We start from the raw sequence: 21,375 nt of genomic DNA, 5'->3' as shown, positions 1-21,375 counted from the left end.
CCCATTTCTTTGTCTGGCCTGGCTGATGGACCACAAGAGCAAACCCTTTGTGTTGTGCTGAGGTGGAGGGGTGGCGAATTGAGGTGAGGCAGCTTTTAGAGGCTCCCTTCAGCCCCACTGATATTGAGTTTGGTGCGAGTGGAACCTCTGGGCTGTGTTACCTGGAAAATCAGACTGGAGATGATGAAAATGCTCCCTCCTGGGCACACAGTCAGGGCTGTAACGCAATTACTGGCCTTCCAGGGGATGATAACGTAACTGCATTAAAGACCAGCGCTTGTTCACTAACAGTGCACGAGGTCTGGAGGTAGCAGGGCAGCAGCTCCTGGTTAAAGGAGCCAGGAGCAATCCTCAAAGCACCTGCAAGGGTGACACCCTCTGCAATAGCTCTTGTTATAGCAGAACCCATGGCGTGACGTGCCCCAGGGCTTGGCCAAGGGCTCACCTGAGCCTCATTCAAACCCATGTGGGGTTGTGTCTCTTCACAGAGTCCTTTGGTGGCTGTGTTCAGCCTCTCTCCATCTCTCACCTTTGCTTCCTGGGCTCCCATTCCTCTGTTCGCATCCTCAGCTCTTTGAGCATCAGCTTCCTCTGCCCTTGGGTGCACCCACAGTGGTCCTTGGGCTTGGACGGAGCCTCCATAGGGATCTGCAGGCCGGTGGGTGAGAGGTGCCGATGGTTGGTCAGGCTGAAGGCATTCAGCATCCCTGCCTGCTTTGGCGGCTGTGTCCAGCTCCTCACTGCCTTGGGGCCACCAGCACTGATTGGAGCAGCTGTAACATCTGCTGGGAGCTGGCGCAGTGCTGATTTAAGGAGGGATCCCATCGCTGCCCTCCCTTCAGGGTGCAGAGTGTGAGGATGCCGACCCTGGCAGCCAGGTTCACCCTCGGTCCCTGTTCCCATGCGCATCAGTGCCCTGATGCCCCATCCCTGGCAGTGCTCAAGGCCAGGTTGGACACAGGGGCTTGGAGCAAGCTGCTCCAGTGGAAGGGGTCCCTGCCCGTTGTGTTGGAGCTGGAGGAGCTTTGAGGTCCCTTCAACCCAGCCCATTCTGGGGGCATTTGTTGCCATGAAGGGACAAGCTCCTCATCCCGCACAGGCCCCAGTTCCTGCAGCTGGGATGTCGGTGGTGGCGGCACATTGATGTCGAGGGTGCAAGTGGTGAGAAACCAGTGACAGGGCACAGGGGCAGGTAGGAGAGATCATGAGCCCTGAGCTCATCCCCCTGCTCCTTCACCCCCTCAGTAAGAGCAAGGAACATCCTCATCCAAACTGGGATCTCCTCCTTGCCCGGCTGCCTCCCTTGTGTCCTGGGTGAAAACAGAGGGGAAAGGATGGAGAAGGGAAGAAGGGGGGGGGGGGGGAGATGAAGAGATAATTTCCTCAGCAAGTCATCGTCGTTAATGAAGTTTTACAAAAACAGATACAACCAAGGAAAAATAAAATTTCACAGGTGATAAATTTTTCCAATTTCCCTGGCAGAATTCGATGGGATTGTTAAATTAAGAGTGAAGGTGTCTGTTAGGAAGCAACGAGCAGTGATGGGTAATTTTATAGAGTGGAAAATTGAATCAAATTGCTACATTAAAACACAGCTCCTCTGAGAATCTGCCCCGACGCCCAGGCTGCTCCAGCACAGCATGGGGGGGGCACGGCCATGCCTGGGGCTTGGGGCTGCCCTGGACCACTCGCGATGCCCATAGGGATGGAAAGGTGAGGTTGTGATGCTCCGCACAGGGATGCGGCAGCAGGGGAAGGGCACTGCCCCCAGGGGATGCGTTTGTCAGCGTTTCCCTCTGATCCATCACTATAAAACCGGGATATTGGATGAGATCGGACACCCCAGGGGAGGCAGAACATCGCTTCCAGACTTGGAAAAGCACCTGGCTGTGGGGCCGTGGTGTGGTGGGGAGCTGCTTCCCATGGGAAGCGGAGTCCCATCCGCAAGGACTGCGCCTTACTGCACCTTTGCCAAAGGCACAGAGTGAAAGGTGAGCAGGGCAGAGGGAAACTGAGGCACAGGGGAGAGCGCCTTGTCCAAGCCATGGAGCAGCTTTGCTCTCTTGGAAACCCAGAGGCATCGTTTCCTCCATGGCGCGTGTTTTCCTGCACCAGCCCCGTCTGGTGCTTCCTAAGGAGCTTGTGTTTGCGTGTGAGAAGGGATCTGGGAAGAGGTTTCCTGAGGACAGCCTGGCTCCGGGGTGGAAGCGGTGCCTGCAGGATGCAGGATGTGCACAGCAGGGGTATGGGGAGCCCCCGGGTGCAGGTGGGGGAATGATGCTGCCCCGCTTTGGAGGATGGCTTTGGGGGGTTCATGGCGTGCAGGAGCTGGTTTGATGGCCCTTCACCTCAGGAGATGGGATACAGGGAATAGGTGCCATAGTTAAAGGACAAAGGAATCCAGATGTGAGGGTTTGGGATGGGGGGGGGGGGAATGATGGGGAGGGAGCACTGCTCTGGATACATTTCCCTTCTCTTTTACACATGCAAAGAGCAGGCAAAAGCCACTTTCCATAATTCATTTTGGGATCAATGCTAATGGGATCCTGCCTCGTCAGGGGCCGACCCCTACAATAAAGTCTGATTTATTTAGGAAAGATTTTTGGGGGCCGTTTCCCATCTGATGGGGGGAGCAGCAGCAGCGACCCTCCACCATGGGATGCAATTTGTAACGGGCAGCCGAGCTCTGACCTGCTTTGCATCGATCAGCTCCGGCTGGGATTGACGCCGGAGCAGCCCCAGCGCTCCACTGACCCAGCCTTGGTGTCTGTTGGCTCTGCCTAAAGGGGACAGCAAAGCCACATCCCCTGGGATGCAATAGGGATGCAGCCCTTCCGCACTGAAAGAGCTGGGCCGGGGCTGCCCCGTGCTCCCCAAGGAGGCAGCAGCAGTGCAGATGGGTTTGGTTCTGTTTTAGAGATAGAAAATGGGTATCAATAAGCTTTATATAAATACATGTATAAAATACAGAGATATCGACTGTAGATGGATTTGAGCTCTTCTCCGTGCGCAGATCCTTGCTCCCATCACTCCCTGGATGTTTTCTCAGCGCTTCCCCGTGACTTCCAGCCCCTCATTCCTTACCCTGTCCCATGGCATTGGTTCTTATGATTCCCTTCCATGCCACCCTGCCTTTGCTCCCCTTTCTCCTCCTTCCCTTCTGCTCCTGTCCCCGCTCCTTCCTCCCGTCTCCACCCCGCATTCCCCCTTGCGCTCCCTGCGCAGTCCCGCGCAGGAAGCTGCTCTCCCTCTAGGAGCGCTCGGCCAAGCTTGGCCCCAATTTACGAGGCTCAAAGAAGCGATTTGTTTTGCCCCGTGTTAGCAGCAATTCATGGGTTTATGCAACGCGCTTGAAAATACGATCTGGGACTTCCTCCCTTCCCACTCGCCACAACTGCGCCGGGGATTTATGACTGTGGCAGTCGGATGCTCTCTGCCTGCCGGGGGCTTTGGGGTAGCAGTAACGCTCACAGCCCTGCCCCTGACAGCTCTGCTGCTTCCCTTCCCAGATGAGGAGCTCGAGCCCCCCTTCCCAGAGGACAGCAAGGACGCAGGGAGCAGGCAGAGAAGCGGTAAGAGCCCACCCTGCTTTGGCCAACTTTAAGGAATGCTTGGCGGGGGCTGAGTCCCGCTGGCTTTGAGCATCCTGGGATGTGATGGAGGCTGGGAGGAGGATGGGAGAGGCCCCAGGAGACCCTGAGGCTGGGCTGGGGGAGCTCTCCCCATCTTCTCCATGCTGTGGGCATGGGGGATGCCTCTCCCCTATGGACAGGACCCCATGGCTTTAGTGAGCTCTTGACGGAGGAGCCTCAGCATCCATCCCCCTCTTGCCTGATGGAGGCTCTCCCATCCCTGTCCCTTGTCCCATCCTGGACCGCAGAGAGGGAGCCAGCTCCCCCCCCGTGCATCCCACTGGGGCAGAAAAAACCTGGGGAGAGGGCAGGAAGCAACTCATGGCCCAGAGGAAGCTGCTGCAGGGTGGGATCTGGGAGTGGGAAGCCGGAAGGACACAAACTCCAGGAGCCAGCAGCCCGGGAGCCCGCCATGGTCACCGGTTCCACCCCTGCTTCTTCCCTAAGGGGCTGCGCCGCGGGACGGGAGCGGAAGATCTGTTTCCTCCCCAGTCCCACCTGCGCCGTTTTCCATCCCTGCTTCCTCCCCGGCACCGGAAAGCAGCGCTTGCGTCCAAGGAGCTGGGGCTGGGCTGGCCAGGGGCTTCCTGCTGCCCTGCTCGCTCCATCGCACATGGAAAACGTCCTCCGGGCAAAGCCTGGCTTGGGAGAGCTTCCTGCGCCGTCCTCCTGCGCCACAGCCTGGCAGGGGTGGTGATGCTCAGCTCCCCGGGGATGCTCAGTGCGCATCCCGCCTGTTGGGTGACGGAGACCGGAGGGGTTCAGTGTTGGATGCTGTGGATAATGGGGTGGCTGAACCAGCTTCACACGTGCTTGTGCCCGCCTCAGTGCACCCCAAGCATTGCCCTGCTGGTTCACCCCTCCCAGAGGACCCCAATGCCCAACATCCCAGTGTTTCTGGAAAGCCGGATCCAGCCTTTCCCTTTACCCATCAAACCCCTTTGGATACGTCTCAGGCAGTTGTCCCCAGCCCGGGAGGGTGCTCAGGCCTGTTTCTACTGAGGCCTTGGTAGCACAGACAGGGATGAGTCCCAGCTGCTTGCAGAGACCGGAGCAAGGCAGCATTTCCCCATTCCTCATGGATTCGTGGAGCTTGGTACCAGCACCCCGAGCTGGGGAAAACCAACATCCCCATCTTCACAATCCATCCTTTGTGTCCATGCAGCTGCCTCAGGGCAGGGTAAGGGAAGCGGGAGGCGATGGGATACCTTGTTCCTTGCCTGTCCCAACTGCCCCATCCTCAGCAGGGAGCGGAGCACGGCTCCATGCAGGCTGGTGCTGGAGGTGGTGATGAGCCTGCACCCCAAGGGCATCCCTAGGTTTCGGCTCTCGCCTGTCACAACCCTGGCAGGCGTTTGAACACCCTGCCCGTGCCCATCGGCATCCGCCTGCGGTGGTGATGGTTGTTGATGGTTAGAACTGGTGCAGTTACCACCAGCCTGGGGATTGCTTTCAGCCCTGGCCCGGTTTGACCCCAAACGTCTTCAATCCTCTCCTCAGAAAAGCCGGGCTGCGTTCGAAGAGGGAGAGGCCATTACAGCACCAGGAACCCCAACCCAGTGATGTGCGCTCTGGTCCAAGGGCATGGAAGAGATGATGGGAATCCTTGGGATGGGAGGGAGGGAAGGGGCTGGTTCTTCATTCTATCACACGGCCGCAGTGCCAGATGAGCATTTGGCCAATGGAAAACCATTGTTTCCCAGTTCAAAGAACCACGAGGGTGCCCCGATGCTGCAGCAGCTTCAGGCTGCTCCTGCCAAGACACTCATTTGCCCTGCTCAAGGCTGCTTAATCCCAGGCATTGGATAGGCCTGGGGCTGCTGCTGCAGATGCAGAGCACAATTCCTCTGCTTAGCAAAGAAAAGCCTCGCAGGCTGCTCCCTGTCACCTACCATGGGCACAGCAGTGAAACCCCTGAGCTGTGGACGGTTGTCATTAGGCTTCAGCATCAACAGGCTTCCCAAGAAAGGGGGTTGGGATGGATCGAGCCTCTCCCAAAGCCTCTTCTTGGGGCTGCAGGGGAAGATGATGCAGTTGTCGCATTTGCCTGGGTCTCTTAACGAGAAGACCCCTAAGAGCAGGCTCTCGTCCCACTTAGAGCAGTGTAAAGCAGTGAAATCACAGCTCTGCTCTAAACGTGGCGTTCGAGGTCTTGATGGGGCACTGGGGCTATTTAAACATCACCTCTCCTCTGTGTAAGTGAGCAGAATGAATGCAGGAGTCCTGGGATGGCTCATCTGGATCCAACCCACATCCCACATCCCACATCCATCGCACCCAGCCTGGAGCTGGCAGGTCAGGAGGGTTGTGGCCATCCCCCGTCCCCTGCAGAGGCTGCAGAGTGAAGTCCCCCCTTATCTTGAAGGAGTAAACCAGGAGCCAGGATCCCTTTCCTGCAAACAGCCTTCGCTCTGAGAAGCTGCTCCTGGTGTCTGGCACAAAGATCTCGGCTGCTTTTGAAGCTGCAGCAGGGGATTAAGAGCGGAGCCGCGCTTCCATCGCGAGGCATCTTCCTCATCCAAGGCCATAAAGCCTGGCCTTTGAAGGCAGGGCTGGAGGGAAGGGTGAGAGCTTCCATGCAACCCTTCCCGGGGGCTGGAAAACGTTCTCCCTGTGTCCTGCCGTGTCCAGGCGCTCCTGCAAAGCTCTGCTTTTACCAACAGCTCCTTCCTCTGCGCCTTGCTGAGGGGGGGAGATGCCTCCAAGGTCCTCTTGTGCCTTTGATAAGCAGGGAAGAGCGGATGCAGGAGGGGGCGGCACCTCCCCAGCATTCCCAGTAAGTGAGGGAGAACTGGGATAAGGTTGGCTCCAGCTTCCCAGCAGCATCCTCACCCCAGGCAAGCAGACCCATGGGTCCCGGCTGCGCGCCAGCATGGGAATGGGCACTTCTGGCTCTGGAAACCTCTTGTAGGAAGCTGCATTTCCTATTTCAAGGCTCTTCCCCTCCCAGCAGTGACACAGAGGAGCTGATGTGTGGGATCGCTGTCCTTAAATCCCTTTGCCAGCACATTAACAACGATGCTCAGGCATTACTGGTGCTTTGATGCCACCACAGCAGCCTTTCCCCACCCTCATCTCGCAGGGGACACCAGCAGGTCGGTGCCAAGCCATTGGCTTTCATCCCCCATCCCAGGTTAATCTCTGCATGGTGATGGTGTCCTCACACCCTCCTCTAACGACCTTTGGTGTTAATGGCCAAAGCTGCTGCTTGCCTCATCCTCCTGCTCAGAGATTTCCTCCGCCTCCAGTTCATCACCTCTGGTTCCTGCACTTAGCACAAGCTTAAATAACTCAGTAGCTCCTACTCCTTCTATTCCCTTCCCAATCTTCTCCTCGCCACTGCGTGCTCCCCCTTTAATACTTTCCAAAGGATGCAGCCCTACTTTGGTGGGGTTTTTTTCTCCCAGCCTAAGTTCCCCAAGTCCCTGAGTCATTCCAGTTGCTCCCCGCTGTGCCATTCTCCATCTCTGTAATGTCCTCTTTCATATTTAGGTGATCAAATCTGGGCACAGCACTCCAGATGCACCCTTATCGCTCAGTCCCTTAGACCATATTAGAAACATTGCCTCCGACATGTGCTCAGTATTTGCTATTTATGCTTTCTGGGCTTGGCTCAGCTGTGCAGAGCAGCACAGACCCCCTGCAAGGCGTGCTTTTCCTGGCTCCAAGTATCCATAGGGGTCACATCATGGCGATGTCCGTGTCGTGACATCTGGATTCACCCCCGCGCTGGTGCTGTGCCATCAGTGCAGTCCCCTGCCTGAAGCTTGGTCTAGGAACGTGGTGTAACCGTTGTCTTGTGTGCTTGGGAAGTGGGAATGCGGGGGTTTGGGGTGGGAGTTTCGATGCTGGGACGGATGGGTTGGATGCGCTGGGAAGAGCCGCTTCCCAGCCTGCAAACTGGGCAGAGCAGCTCAGTCTGGCATCAGGCGCATCCAGACCTGAGCGTTCAGGTTGCGTCGTGCCCTAGAAGGTTCGGGACCTTCTCTGACCTCCTGCAATGGGGGGTGAAGGTGGATGTTTGCTCCCTGCTCTCCTCCCATCCCTGTCCCCACTCCGGTCAGTGCTGTTGGCTTCCTGAATGATCCCTGTTCCATTGCCTGCAATCCGCTCCTTGGTTTCTATCCTGAAGGCTGTCACCTTCGCCAGCAGCATCCTCCCTGCAATATCCATGTTAAAGGATGGTGTTCCCCTCCTGTGGCCTCTGGCATGGTGGGGACACGGCACTGCAGAGGTTTGGACCAGGTTATGGATCTCCATGGTTCAGTTTGAGCCTGAGGAGATGAAGGACTCGGGAGAAGGGGGAAGGCACCACCCCACAATCCCAATATTTCTCTATACAATTCCCTGTCACCCTGACCTCTCTTTGCTTTTCTCAGAGGGTCCCTGGCAGGATTATGCCCATTACTACCGAGGCCTATGGGACTGCAGCAGCGAGCATCCCGACGAGCTCTCCTTCCACCGCGGAGACTTCATCTACATCCTCAGCAAGGTAAAGCATCCCCGTGCTCACCGTGGGGCTCAACTGCAAGGTCAGGAGCCCATGGAACTGGTCCAAAGCAGAGTTCAATGAGCGGCTCAGTGGAGGGGGGAGCAGGATGCCCCCCCCCGGGGCCACTGCTGCCCTCGCACGTGGCATTTCGGATGCCCTCAAGCGGGATGCTGTGCGCTCTCACTGCGGTTTCCTATGGCGATGGGCTCCCTACGTGCTGTTGCTCAGGTAGCACAGGGGTAATTGGGTTGCTCAGCTGGGTGTGACTGAGCCTCCCTTCAGCGAGCACATGCAGGTGAATAACTTGTTTGCATCAGTGGGGATGCTGTGACCCGCTCCTGCCCCGCTCAGCACCGCAGGGCTCTGTCCTGGCTCCCAGCCGGGTCCCACCGGCCCACGGTGGCCTCGGTTCGTGCCAGCGATGAACTGGGGCAGTTGGGTTTTTGCAGCCTGGTTTGTGTTAAAGGGACCTCAAAGCTCGTCCAGCTCCAGCCCCAATGGGCAGGGACCCCTTCCACTGGAGCAGCTTGCTCCAAGCTGGCCTTGAGCACTGCCAGGGATGGGGCAGCCACAGCCTCTATGGGCACCCTGTGCCAGCGCCTCAGCACCCTCACAGGGAAGAGCTTCTGCCTAAGAGCTCATCTCAGTCTCCCCTTGGGCAGGTTCAAGCCATTCCCCTTGGCCTGTCCCTACAGGCCCTTGTGAGTCAGATTTGTTTTGGCATATCCCTACATCCCCGGGGAGGACGTGGGTGATCAGACACCGCAGTGATGGGCAGGGGAGTGGCAGCATCCAGCCTCTCCTTGGGGGTTTTGTCCACCCATCCATCAGAGCCCTTGGGAACAGACCTACAGCGTGGGTGCCCTTTGCTCTGAGCCCTGCACTGCAGCAGCCCCATACCCAGCCTGCGCCCCCCCCCAGGCTGCAGCCAGCATGGGATGGATGCTTTTAGCTGGCATGTTTGAGGCCAGCTCCCGTGCATCCCCTCGGAGGCAGCTGCATCCCTGGCAGTGGCAGAGAGCAGCTTGGAGCTTGGGCTTCACCATCCCTTTCTGGAAGGCCAAGAATTCCCCATCTGTGGATCTCAGAGCACTTTACAACGGCATTTAGTGACTTGCTGGCCCCCAGGATGGAGCTGACGTGCTCCGGGCACTGAACCCGCATCACCTCCTTTATCCAGGGGGTGACACCGGTGCCATCGCCGGTGCCTCGGTCCATCCCGCTGACAGCAGAGCAGGTCGGGTCCCCCCCCTCCCCGCACCAGCTCGGGGACACAGCTTGGAATCACGGCAGGGTTTTCGCTCTCTTCAGTGCCTCCAGATTGCGACTCTTGTGCTGATTCTCTCACACGGAACCGATCGCTCCTGAGAGCTTTTCCCCCGTAAATGACTTTGCGCGACGGATGCTCGCGGAACGGAGGCGGCGATGGATGGGGAGGGGGAAAGGATGGAGGCAGAAAAAGGGGGGGGGGGGGAAGGTGTTTGAAAAGCCTGTTCGTTCGGCTGCGTTTTAATTTCCTTTTCAATCTTGTCCCAATTAATTTCGCAGAATTAATCTCACCGAAGCAAAGTCGGCAGCGCCGAGGCGGCCGCTTCAGCGGCGCGGCCGCTGCGGCTGAACATGAAATAGGAGCTAATATAAAAACCCATCTGGTGTGTTTGAAACGCTGCTGCTCGGGCCCTGTCTGACATTTCCAGCAGCAGCAGCAGCAGGGAAAAGTGGTTTGGGGGTTGATGGACACTGGTAGATAGAAGGGACTTGGGGACGTGAAGGATGCTGCAGTGGAGGGATGCAAGGGGAGCATCATCACTGCTGCATCCCTCCTTGGAGCGGTCCCTTTGGTGCTGTAGCCCCCCAGCCCCTTGCCACCAAGGGGCTTTGACTTTGAACCAGGGAATGCCACCGTCAAGGGCTTTTCTCAACATCCCCAAATCTGGGCTTGAGGCTCTTCATTGCAGCCCGGTGCCACCAGTGCTGCGTTGCTGCAGGGACAGTGGGAATAACAGGGCTGGGGGGCAGGGGGGTGTCACATTGGGCCAAGCCCTTTACCCACCTCATCACCAGCCTTTGCAGGGACCCCAGAACACCACGACCCTGCTCAGTGCGGCCCAGATGGGATAATGCATGGAAGGGAATGAAATCTGGGGAGGGGGAGGCAGTGACCCCCGGCACCGCATCCCTTTCCCCGGCATCGCGCCCCTTTCCCCTGGCTGAGTGATTTGTTCGTTATGATAATTATTTGAATGCAGTGAGACTTCCTATTTTAAGTGGGCTTAGTTGGATGTGACAAGCAGGCCATAAAACCGGATAAGTTAATTCTCTCAATTGCTTTCAATGAAAGCAGGGGGAGAAACGGGGAGAGGGAAGTGTGTGTGTGGGGGGGGAATATTCCCGTACCCCGGACCCGGAGCGAAAGGCGTGTGGTGACATCTAGTGGCATTGTGCATGGGTTTGGAGCCGTCTCGTTCATGGGGAGAGGCCACGGGCCCCCCCGATGCACTGAACCTCTCGGGTGATGGAGCCAACGTGTGATGAGCCCAGTCGGGGCTCAGCGCCCATCCGGGGGCCGTGGGTCTGCAGGGATGGGCCCCCGGGGCTCGGCCGCGTTCACGGCCCATCAATAACCCCTCTGGGAGGGGAATGGGGCTGGGGCGGTGGGGTCAGCTGGAAGGCAACGGTCAGGCACCGGTCACATCCAAGCGAGGGCCATCCCTGCCGGCCCCCCCGGCGGGAAGCAATGGTCCAGAACGAGCCCCTGGCAGCCTCATTCCTCCCAGGTAATTTGTATAAATGAGGGGACGTTGGCACAGGCGAGGACAAAAGGGAGGCCGAGCGCGGGCGGCAGCGCCGGCGATGCCCCAGTGCCCCTCTGTTCCCATTGCTGCATCCTAAATCGTGCCCCATCCCACTGGGACTCACCCGTGTGTTCCCATTGCTGCATCCTAAATTGTGTCCTATCCATTAGGACTCACCCATGTGTCCCCAGTGCTGCAGCCCAAATTGTGTCCTATCCATTAGGACTCACCCATGTGTCCCCAGTGCTGCAGCCCAAATCGTGCCCCATCCATTGGGACTCACCCGTGTGTCCCCAGTGCTGCATCCTAAATTGTGCCCCATCCATTGGGACTCACCCGTGTGTTCCCATTGCTGCATCCTAAATTGCACCCCATCCACTGAGACTCACCTGTGTGTCCCCAGTGCTGCATCCTATATTGTGCCCCATCCGTGGGGACTCACCCGTGTGTCCCCATTGCTGCATCCCAAATTGTGTCCTATCCATTAGGACTCACCCGTGTGTTCCCATTGCTGCATCCTAAATTGTGCCCCATCCACTGGGACTCACCTGTGTGTCCCCAGTGCTGCATCCCAAATCTTGCCCCATCCATTGGGACTCATCCATGTTTTCCCAGTGCTGCATCCTATATTGTGCCCCATCCATTGGGGCTCACCCGTGTGTCCCCATTGCTGCATCCCAAATTCTGCCCCATCCATTGGGACTCACCTGTGTGTCCCCATTGCTGCATCCCAAATTGTGCCCCATCCCACTGGGACTCACCCAATGCCTCACCCCACACCGTGTCCCAGCCCCGCTGCTCTCACCCCCTCCAGCCACCCTGCCCTGTGCAGCGGGCACTGAGGGTCCCTTCCCCATGCTCACGGGACCCCAACGCCACCCCGGTGCTCTTGGGGGGCTGTTGAAACATTGCCCCCCAGCCCGTGGGCTGGCCCATGGGTCCGTTGTGGGGGGGATTCAGGTTTAAGGCGGTCTCCGACCATTTATTTTGCCCTGAAATGTATAATAAATGCTGTTAAAGACTTTGGCTTTGACAGAGGTAATAATAAATTCCCTGTTAAAGACAGTAGTTTAATTCCTTATCCCCTCCAATACTGCGCAGAATAAACTATATTCATCACCGAGTAATTTTTTACCACATAAATCTTTAAAACTAACCATCGGAGGCTGTTGAGGCTGAAATATTGGGAATTTATGAGATATGCCCATGTAGGATTGGATTCCGAGGGTTCCATTTGAATATATTAGAGAGGAAATTTGTGTCTTTAAGTGTGACAATCCGTCCATTTTCCAAAGGCAGCCTTAGGAGCGGCAGCTCCTCCAGAGTCAACTCTGCCTTTATGAGGCAGAGATTTAGTAACGAGCCCCTTGCTAATCTGGTTTGGGGGGGGGGGGGGGGAGCTTTTGCCCTGATTCAAATGGGTGCCAAAGAGAAAAATATCGAGATATTTCTATAAAAAACCTAAAGAATTCCGCTTTTTCTTCCCGGCTTTAACAAATGGGAGCCGATTTCCCCTATTTCATAAATAGAAGTGGAAATTTCACTTGGGGTTGCGACGAGGGGAAACGTGGAAGCAGAGCCTCGTCGTTCAACCCATCCCTCCCCGGCCATAACTTTCCCAGCCTGCTGTTGGTTTATGGATCTAAGGATTATCCACATGGATACGGGGCTAATACAGCGGGCGGGGAGGTGGGAGTGAGCCGGTTTGATTTGGAGGGTGGTTAATGGGGACTAAAGGGGATGCGAGGATGAAACCGTGATTCCATGAGGGCAAAATAGAGCAGAGAAGGATTAAATCCGGTCTCTGCCCCCCTTGAAACTGGGGGGGTTATGTTGCTGAGCCCCCTTGTTTTGCTTTCCTGATGTCAAACGGCAGCAGACAGCAGGAATCTTAGTTCATTAGGGAGAGACGGAGATAATTACAAGCCCATCTCCCAGTTCAGGGTAACATTTAAGCCAATGGATGCGGTAACATTTAAAGGCGATCCAGTGCAAAATGTCACGTAGGGTCTGGTTTCATTAGAGACGGGTTAATAGAGGGACGGAATTGAACGTCCCAGGCCTGGGTGTTAAGTAAGACGTGTCCCTTTTCCCATAACTCCATCGCCACAGACCCCATCCCCGATGGATTCAAACTTCCAGGGCTTCATCCCCTCCAATCACAAGTGACAATCACGGCAGCACCAACCCCTGCGGTCAAGGGAAGGGACCGATCACACCCCATTGACCTTCAGCATCACCCCTTGGTGCTCTCCTCCACCAGCCGCTGGCGCTTCCCCCTCTCTTCCCCATCTCCTTTGGTTTTCCCTCTTTTCCAAGCTGCTCCATCTGTAACTGAGCAAACATCTTGATTTTATGGCCTTTTGCTTTGTAACACGGAGGGGAGGAAGGGAAAGGAGGCAGCGGGGGGGCGGGGGGAAGTAGTGGAATGCCTAAGTAAGACTTTAATTCCAGATTCATTTACGCTGTAGCCATGAAGTTGTCACAAAGCATAATGCAGGATTTAATTAAAATAACACAAGTGCCTCTCGCTATGTCCTGGGGAAGCTGTCACCGAATCACAGCCGCCGCTGCCCGCCTTCTATTGATGAACCAGCAGTGTCGGGGGTACGGCTGAGTCTGAGGCTCTTCCCCTCCTCCCTGCCTTTCCCCACTGTGATTCCCCCCTGGATTCGGGCCCCTCGGGGTGATTTTGCCTATGGAGGGGGTCGCAGGGTCCCGGCGCTGGCTCTTTTGGGGTGTTTGGGGCTGTTGTAGAAAGGGGCTGGGGCAGAGGGGGCTGGTGACCCCCGTCCCGTCCCGGTTTGGGTGGGAAATGGTCCCTTGCAGCAATCCCTGCGGAAAGGACGCGCGTTTCAAGGTCATCAGTTAATCAGGATCATAAATCCTAAGGGAGGGACGAAGCCGCTCCGGGGCTGGCTGGGGTTGGGGTTTGCGCTCCGTGGAGCGGGTGCAGAGGAGAGAACAGGGTGGTTTGGCACATTCCCGGTGCGGGCAGTTCCTGGGAAGTCAAGGAGCCGTTTCCATTGCCATGACCCCTTTGCTGCTCACCATCCTTTAGCCACAGCCCCCCCTCCATGCACCCCCAGCCCCAGAAACCCGGAGGAGGAGTTCGTTAGTGAAGGGAGGAGGGAGAATGCCGTGACCTTCGCGGGGATGCAGCCGCTCTAAGGACGCGTCGATAGCGCCCATCGCTGCTCCCCTCCGCACCCGACGGCCGGGGGAAGCGGTAACGGGGCCGGGGCTCGGGGCTCGGGGTCCCGCTGCCGCCGGTGCCGGTGCTCTCTTGTTCTGCCGACCCGCGCCTGACCCCGCCGGGGTCGCTCGGGAGCCGGTGGATGCGGCTGCCATGGCAACGCGGGGATGCGCTGCCGGGCAACGCGAGCATCGCGCACACACACACACACACACACACACACAGCATTCCCCCTTAGACACCTCCTGCATCCCCGAACCCGCATCCCTCCCTGCAGCCCCAGAGCCCCCCCCTGCACCCCACACATGCTGTGGGGCAATTTGGGGGTGTCAGCCCGGGAGATAGATTCACAGAACCGTGGTTTGGGTTGGAGGGGGACCCTTAAAACCCCTTTCCAAGGGCAGGGCCATCCCCACCAGAGGAGGACCCTCAGAGCCCCTCCAGCCTGATCCTGATCCAGGGATGGGGAATCTCCCACCCCCTGGGCATCCTGTGTCCCAGCATGAAGCATTTCTTAGATCTGGTTTGAACCTCCCTATTTTCATTTAAAACCACTGTTCCCCCTTGTCCTATTGCAACAGGCCCCACTAAAACCCATCCCCATCTTTCTTACACCCCCCCCCCCTTCTAAGTATTGGAAAGCCACATTTGGGGGGGGTCAACCTTAGTGCGATGGGGAAACTGAGGCAGGGAGCGGGATGCACCCGAGCTGGAGCATCTCAGGAGGACACAACAGTTGCAGGAGGGTGGGGGGGAGGCACCCACGGGTGCTGTGCGCCAACACCCCCCTCAAGCTACGGCTGTTTTGGGGTCTCCCCCATCACCCAGGCATCTGCACCCGTTTTATATGTGAGCAGGATGGAGCTTTCTGAAGCAGGATGGGGCCCTTTGGAGAGAGGGACGGGGCTCTCCAGAGTGGGATAGGGCCCTCTGGAGCAGGATGGGGCTCTCTGGAGAGGGGGCTCACACCAGCCACGGGATCATCAATAAAAGCCATTCTTTGGCAGCGATTTCTGCGCCATTCCAGCCTGTTTCCTCCCACCCACCCCTGCCCATCGCCTCCCGGCACCGGCACGGTCCCTTCCCTCTGCTTTTTCACCCCTTTCTCTTTTCCCCTCCCCTCTCCCCTGTCCGAGGGGCACAGGAACCCCATTCCCTGGAACTGCGCTCCACTAAAGCCTATCCCCGGCAGCCCCCCCGCTCCCCCCCGTGCACTCTCGATGAACCTGTGATATTGCAGCAATGGCCCTCGGAGTGCGGCGGGGAGGTGATTTAGGAGAATATTAAAGGCAACGCGGAGCTTCGGAGGCGCCTCTCTCGGGGAGCCGCCGCGGAACGCACGGCACAGATGGGCTGAGCAGATTAACCGCTTCCGTCACATCGTGCTCGCACCGCGCTCGCGGTGCCCGAGGCTCGGAGCCGCGGTCAGAGCACGCCGAAGCCCATGCGCTTCATGGCACTGGTATTAATGCAGCGCTGCCACACCAGCTCCTCAGCCCAGCCCGTGCTGCTATTGTGGCCCAAGCCCTCCAGCTGCACCTTGTGCCGCTGTCTGGATGCGCTCCCTCACTGTGCCATCATTCCCCATGGATGCGGTGGCCTGTCACCGGGTTAGCGGCAGCAGCATCTTGGGCCGTGGTGCCTATGGGTTGGTTGGGTTTGATCGTAGAACCCCAGCCTGGTTTGGGTTGAAGGGATCTTAAAGCTCGTCCAATTCCAACACAATGGACAGGGACACCTTCCACTGGAGCAGCTTGCTCCAAGCCCCATCCAACCTGGCCTTGAGCACTGCCAGGGATGGGGCAGCCACAGTTTCTCTGGGTATCCTGTGGCAATGCCTCACCACCGGAATAATTTCTTAACATTCCTGTTTTTTTTCCTTAATATTTCTGGTATGTGGAGATGCTGATGGGATGCGATACATGGACCCCGGTGGGATTGGATACACAGACCCTGGTGGGCTGGGACTCTGCAACACCCTGGCACAGGCACTGCAATGGGACAAGGGGAAGGAGCAGTGCCCCAGCCCCAGCTGAGTGTCCTCAGCTCCTCACAGCAGCTGGGAATTGACTCATTGGAAACAAGTGGGAATCATTGCTTTATATGGGGCTTTACCCTACAAAAGAGCAGTGTGGTGGGGGCAGGCCATGGCGAAGGATGAGCATCACCCAAACTAACTCCTCCATGCGCCATCCTGGGTGACATGCCGAGGCAATGGCATTCCCAGCCGCATCCCTCACCTGCCTCCAGCTCTGACTCCCCGAGGACCAGTTCCCCCTTGATTCCTGAGCTTGCTGCAGCGCCGGGCTGGTTTTTGAGGTAAGGAGATGTATAGCTGACCTGGTATAAAACTCCCCGGTGTCAGCCGACCCCTCGCGCTCCCACCATCCCTCATGCAGGAATCAGATGCCTCCATTTTCCTAACCATAATGTATGGCGCACAAGCACTAATAATGGGGCCGAGCAATCATAAACCGATAAGTCCCTGACTGATTGGCTTTTCCTTCGGCATCCATCAAAGCATCATTGATCTCCTATGTGAAGGGGGGTGATTAATGGGCTTCCCGAAGCCCAGTGGGGTTGTTTATGAGGGAGTGCGATGGCAAAGGAGAGCTTGGGAGCATCGGCAGAGGAAGGGAGCCCGTGCTGCTCGGTGAGAGGGAGTGGAGCTGTGGTGGCTGCACAGCGAGGGTCCCACCAGGTGGGGGGACCTGAGGGGACAATTGGCTCCATCCCCACCTTTGGTGACTGGATATGGGGTGTCCTCCCCAATGGGGGCGCAGGGCCCAGCTGTAGCTGGGCCGTTCAGGAGCTCCACATTCCTGCAGCATCATCATCTCTCCTGGGTGATGCTGGAGGAGCGGTGGAGCAGGGCAGGGAGAGCAACCAGGTTGTGGTGGTTGGGTTGTTTCTTCCCCCCCCCTTTTCCTTCTCCCTTTGTCGATGGAGATGAGCAGCATAAAGCTTTTTATAGCCCCATGCACCAACCCGCCATAAACACCCTGATGGAGGGCGATTACGGGAGCAAGCATCTGCTTTGGGTTCGCACCAGGGATCTTGGGACTGGAACAGGGAGAAGCGCTTCGAGGGGGGTTCATCCTTCTGGGATAGAATCACAGCGTTTCGGGAGCGGAGCAAGGCCATCGTGGGTGGGCCTCACATCTGGTTCCCTGTTACATTCCAGCCTGGAAGGGGTTTGCTCATCCCTGCTGTGCTTCTGAGGCTGGAGCATTGGCTTTGCTCTGCCTCTTGGAATGGCCAGGAGCTGGTGTTAACACCAGCACCCATGGGTGCAGCCTCTGAGCTCCTGCCTCTCCAATGGAACTTGAGCATCCCTCCCCTTCTCCGGGTGCGCCGACCTCGCTGGGGCGATTCAGCTCCCAACTAATGGCTTTTCAGCCCCGTCTGTAGCCCCTCAACCAAATGACTTCCCCCTCCCCACCTCGGTCCACGCAGGTCCTGAGCACAGCGGCCCCATTAACGTGTAATTAGGTAGATCCCAGCAACCCCAGCCTCAGATTCCTTCCTTTTCCTCCCTCCCCTCCCTTTCCAACGCGGGCATCAGCGAGCGGGATGTAAATGAGAGCCGAGCTGAGGCTGCGCCGGGCTCTGCCTCGCTGTGCCAGCGCTCTCCTCGTTTTAATCGCTTAATAAAAATTAGCATAATTAAGGAACATCTGTACGATGCAGCGCGGTGCAATTTGGCACTCGGAAACGAGGACTCGGCCGTTACTGCGGGGAGTTTAATGTTCTTTTAATTCTTCTTGGCACCGCGCAGTGAAATAAAGGCCGGGGGGGGGGGAGCGGAGCGGCCTCGCCTGCCTCGCATTTGCATTTCCCTCCCCTGGCTGAGGAGCAGGCGAGGGGCTGGGCCGGCGCAAGGGCGCTGAGCGCACCCCGGAGGGGGCAGAGCTGGGGCTTGCGGGGGTCCCCATCACTGCTGGGGTGCGCCTCGGCCCCTCTGCCCGCAGGTCTCCGGGCTGCAGCCGATGGAGGCCAAGCTTTCCCTGCTGGGTTTGCAGGTTTCTGCCTCCCTGGCTGCTGGGATGGGGCTCGCATCCCTCCGTGCTCCTGCTTTTCTATGGAGGGGGCGAGGCTGTGCGGTTTGCATGGGGGTCCATGGGGAGCAGTGGGATCCCAGCCCCAGGAGTGTCGAGGGATCCTTTCCTGGCTCTGGTGAGGGCAGCATCATCTGGAAGCATCAGGAGCAAATCTGAGGACTCAATCCTGAGGAAAGCCCTTTTCTTTTCCTGTTGGGAAGCAGGGATGAGGTCCGAGACCCATTAAATGCCCCAGGCAGGGGAAGGGGCCTGAGCTCGTGTGGGACATGGGATGTGCTGCTGTGCACATCGCTGTTAACATCCATTTCCTTTACATAATACATGGAAAATCTCCCGTTTTGATGGCAAACTCCTCGGGCCTGTGTGTGCCAGCTCCTCCTCTAACACACAGGGAGTGCAAGAAGCTTTTCCTGATACGATTTGCCTCCAATATCTTCTGTCATGGAAAAGCCTTGGGAAGGGGCACGTTAACCAGGCACGGTCCAGCTGCAGAGAGCTGCAGGCTGAGACCTGGGACATCCCAAGGGCTGGCATCTGAAATGAGATTCCCCCAATCCCCCCTCCCCAGGCGGTGGATTGAATGCTGAGCTTCCAAGCCATGGCCCCGCAGGACCCTGGGTGAAGGTGGGGAATGGGGCGGGATGAAGGGGCGGAAGGGCAGCGATGGATTTACCAGTGTGCCAGCACTGACCCCACTGTGTCCCCTCAGGAATACAACGTGTACGGATGGTGGGTTGGAGAGCTCAACAACGTGGTCGGGATCGTCCCAAAGGATTACCTGGCAGCTGCCTATGACCTGGAGGAGCAGTGAGGACCCATCAGCCCCGGTGAGGGATGGGTCACAGAGGTGGCAGCTCTGTTCTGGGGTGCACCAGCATCCTCAGGGTGCTGAGCCTTGAGAGCTGTCTTTGGCTCCATCTCCTGGTCCCTGTTTTACACGGGAGCAGGTGAGCCCGGGGAAGCCAGATGTGATTGAGGGATGAGGCCTCCATGGCCCTCCCTGGGTCTCAAACTCTATGGGGAGAAACGTGGTAGAACCCCAGCAGCCACCTTCACCAGAGCCGCAGCACCAGCGCTGACACCAACCCAAACCAGGCTGGGGTTCTGTGATGCTTCAAACAAAACCCATTATGGAGGAATGTGGGAGAAGGGGAAGCTGAAGGCAGGGTCAGGGCCGGGAAGTGGATGGGGTCTGCAGCCAAGTCCTGGTACCCACCTGGGGCAGCGAGACCTCCACATTCACCCAGACACATCCCAGCCTTGTCATCCCCTCTGTGTCACGTCAGTGTCTCAGTGTCCCCTTCCCACCATCACCCCTGTCTCACCCCTTCCCCAAATCCAGGTGCTTCTCTCTCCTTGACCATGCTGAGATACCACCGACACCGTCCCCGTCACCCTACAGGCACCCGTTGCATGAAGAGACCCACGTCCCATCACCAGAGCCCTGCCTTGTGGTACCCACAGCTACGCCACCGGGGCAAGGGGGGTGGCACCCCACAATAAAGCCGGTTTCCTCTCCATGTTTGGCTGCTCCAGACTTTGCCGTGGGGCTGGAGCCGGAGCTGGGTGCAAGCAGCGGCTTTTCGCCTCCAGCCCCAGCTCTGAGCATCTCCAGGTGTGGTCCAGGCCCGTTGGGATCCCCACGGCTGAGGATTAACCCGGCGCATCCTGATCCTCCTCCTCCTCCCGCACTTGGCTGAAGGGCCGCTAGATGGTGGTAGGTACCTGCAGACCGCGGCCTTCCCGGGGAGGGTGCCCGAACCCCCCCCCGGGCTGCACCGGAGCAGGAGCATCGCCCGCAGGGTGAGCCCGGGTACCGGCACAGGCGTGCGGGTGTTTGGATGGGGGGGACCCGTTTGTGCCCGGTTCAGAGCAGTCGGGGTTGATGGAACCTGGAGAAGAGAAGGCTCCTGAAGGGGAGACCTTGGAGCAGCTCCAGTGCCTAAAGGGGCTGCAGGGAACTTGGAGAGGGGCTTGGGACAAGGGCCTGTAAGGACAGGCCAAGGGGAATGGCTTGAACCTGCCCGAGGGGAGACTGAGCTGAGCTCTTAGGCAGAAGCTCTTCCCTGTGAGGGTGCTGAGGCGCTGGCACAGGGTGCCCAGAGAAGCTGTGGCTGCCCCATCCCTGGCAGTGCTCAAGGCCAGGTTGGACACAGGGGCTTGGAGCAAGCTGCTCCAGTGGAAGGGGTCCCTGCCCGTGGCAGGGGTTGGAGGTGGATGAGGAACTCTCCCCCTGCTCTGTGCTCAGCCCTCCCCTGTCTCCTGTATCCATCTCTCCAGCATCATTCCCAGGAGCCCTTTGGGATCTTGGCAGGGAGGAACGGATGCTCTGGTGTAAAAAGGACGAGACCTTGCCCCTGCCTGGATGCATTTACCCCAGCCCAACACATAGGAAATGGCCCCGGGGGGCCTGATCCTGCCCCCGCTCCACCACCGGGCTCCAGCGCTGAGCCCTTCCTGGGGAGGAGCTGGGGCCACAGGAGCGGAGCGGGGACGGGAGGAGCCCGCTTTGTGCGGGTCAGAGCAGGACCCCCCCGGCGCTGCGGGGAATGGGGGGGGAGCTCTGCCCTTTGTCTGCAGCGGCGGCAGCGCCAGCCGGGGGGGGGGGGGGGGGGTTGGAGGCGGTGCTGTCTGGAGCGCATGGCCCCGCTCCAAGCCCTTGTTGTGGCAGCAGCAGCAGCAGGAGCCGTGCCAGGCAGCGAGGGCACGGGGAGGGGGGGCCGTGGCCCCGTCTGCTCCGGGCAGGGATGGGTACCGGGGGTGGGGGGGGCTCTGCGTGCTCAGCGCATCCCCATGGGCCAGAACCCTCTGAGCCAAGGAGCGAGCCGGCCCCATGCGTGGAGAGGGCACTGTCACCCCCCAGAGCCCTGCATGGGGCCACCAAGCAGGACCCGCAGCAGCCCTGGGGGGGTCCCTGTGAGCAGGGCTGGGTGTTCCCCCCAGGGCCAGCTCTGCTCTGAGGCACCGTTTTCGATCAACACCACTAAAAATAAGCGGCTCTGAGAGGCAGCGGGGCTGCAGCCCTGAGGCGGGGAGATGGGCTCCAGGGGCCCTGCGAGGAGGCAGGAGAGGGGATGCAGCCCCCATGGGCTGCCCTGTCCAAACCCACCTCCCAGCCAGCGCTGGCTGGCTCCTGCCGAGGTGTCAAGTGGAGGATGCAGCAGATCCAGGCCAAGCTCATGGGGCAAAGAGTGCCAGG

At 58.4% G+C, this 21,375-nt stretch overlaps 1 protein-coding gene across 1 annotated transcript in view; it reads left to right on the top strand.

Moving 5' to 3' along the window:
- The window catches only part of SKAP1 (src kinase associated phosphoprotein 1), a 140,374-nt gene extending 120,678 nt beyond the window's left edge, over positions 1–19,696 (top strand). The window contains exons 10-13 of the mRNA XM_065699057.1: positions 3,510–3,572; positions 8,012–8,124; positions 18,886–19,003; positions 19,519–19,696. Of these exons, the coding sequence (XP_065555129.1) occupies positions 3,510–3,572; positions 8,012–8,124; positions 18,886–18,987 (278 nt within the window). The 3' untranslated portion in view covers positions 18,988–19,003; positions 19,519–19,696. The remainder of the gene's footprint in view (positions 1–3,509; positions 3,573–8,011; positions 8,125–18,885; positions 19,004–19,518) is intronic.
- The last annotated feature ends 1,679 nt before the right edge of the window (positions 19,697–21,375 follow it).

This window comes from Lathamus discolor, chromosome 20 (genome assembly GCF_037157495.1).
Source record: "Lathamus discolor isolate bLatDis1 chromosome 20, bLatDis1.hap1, whole genome shotgun sequence".
NCBI lineage: Eukaryota > Metazoa > Chordata > Aves > Psittaciformes > Psittacidae > Lathamus > Lathamus discolor.
Note: the sequence above shows the minus strand (reverse complement) of the source record. Positions and strands in the feature narration are given on the sequence as shown.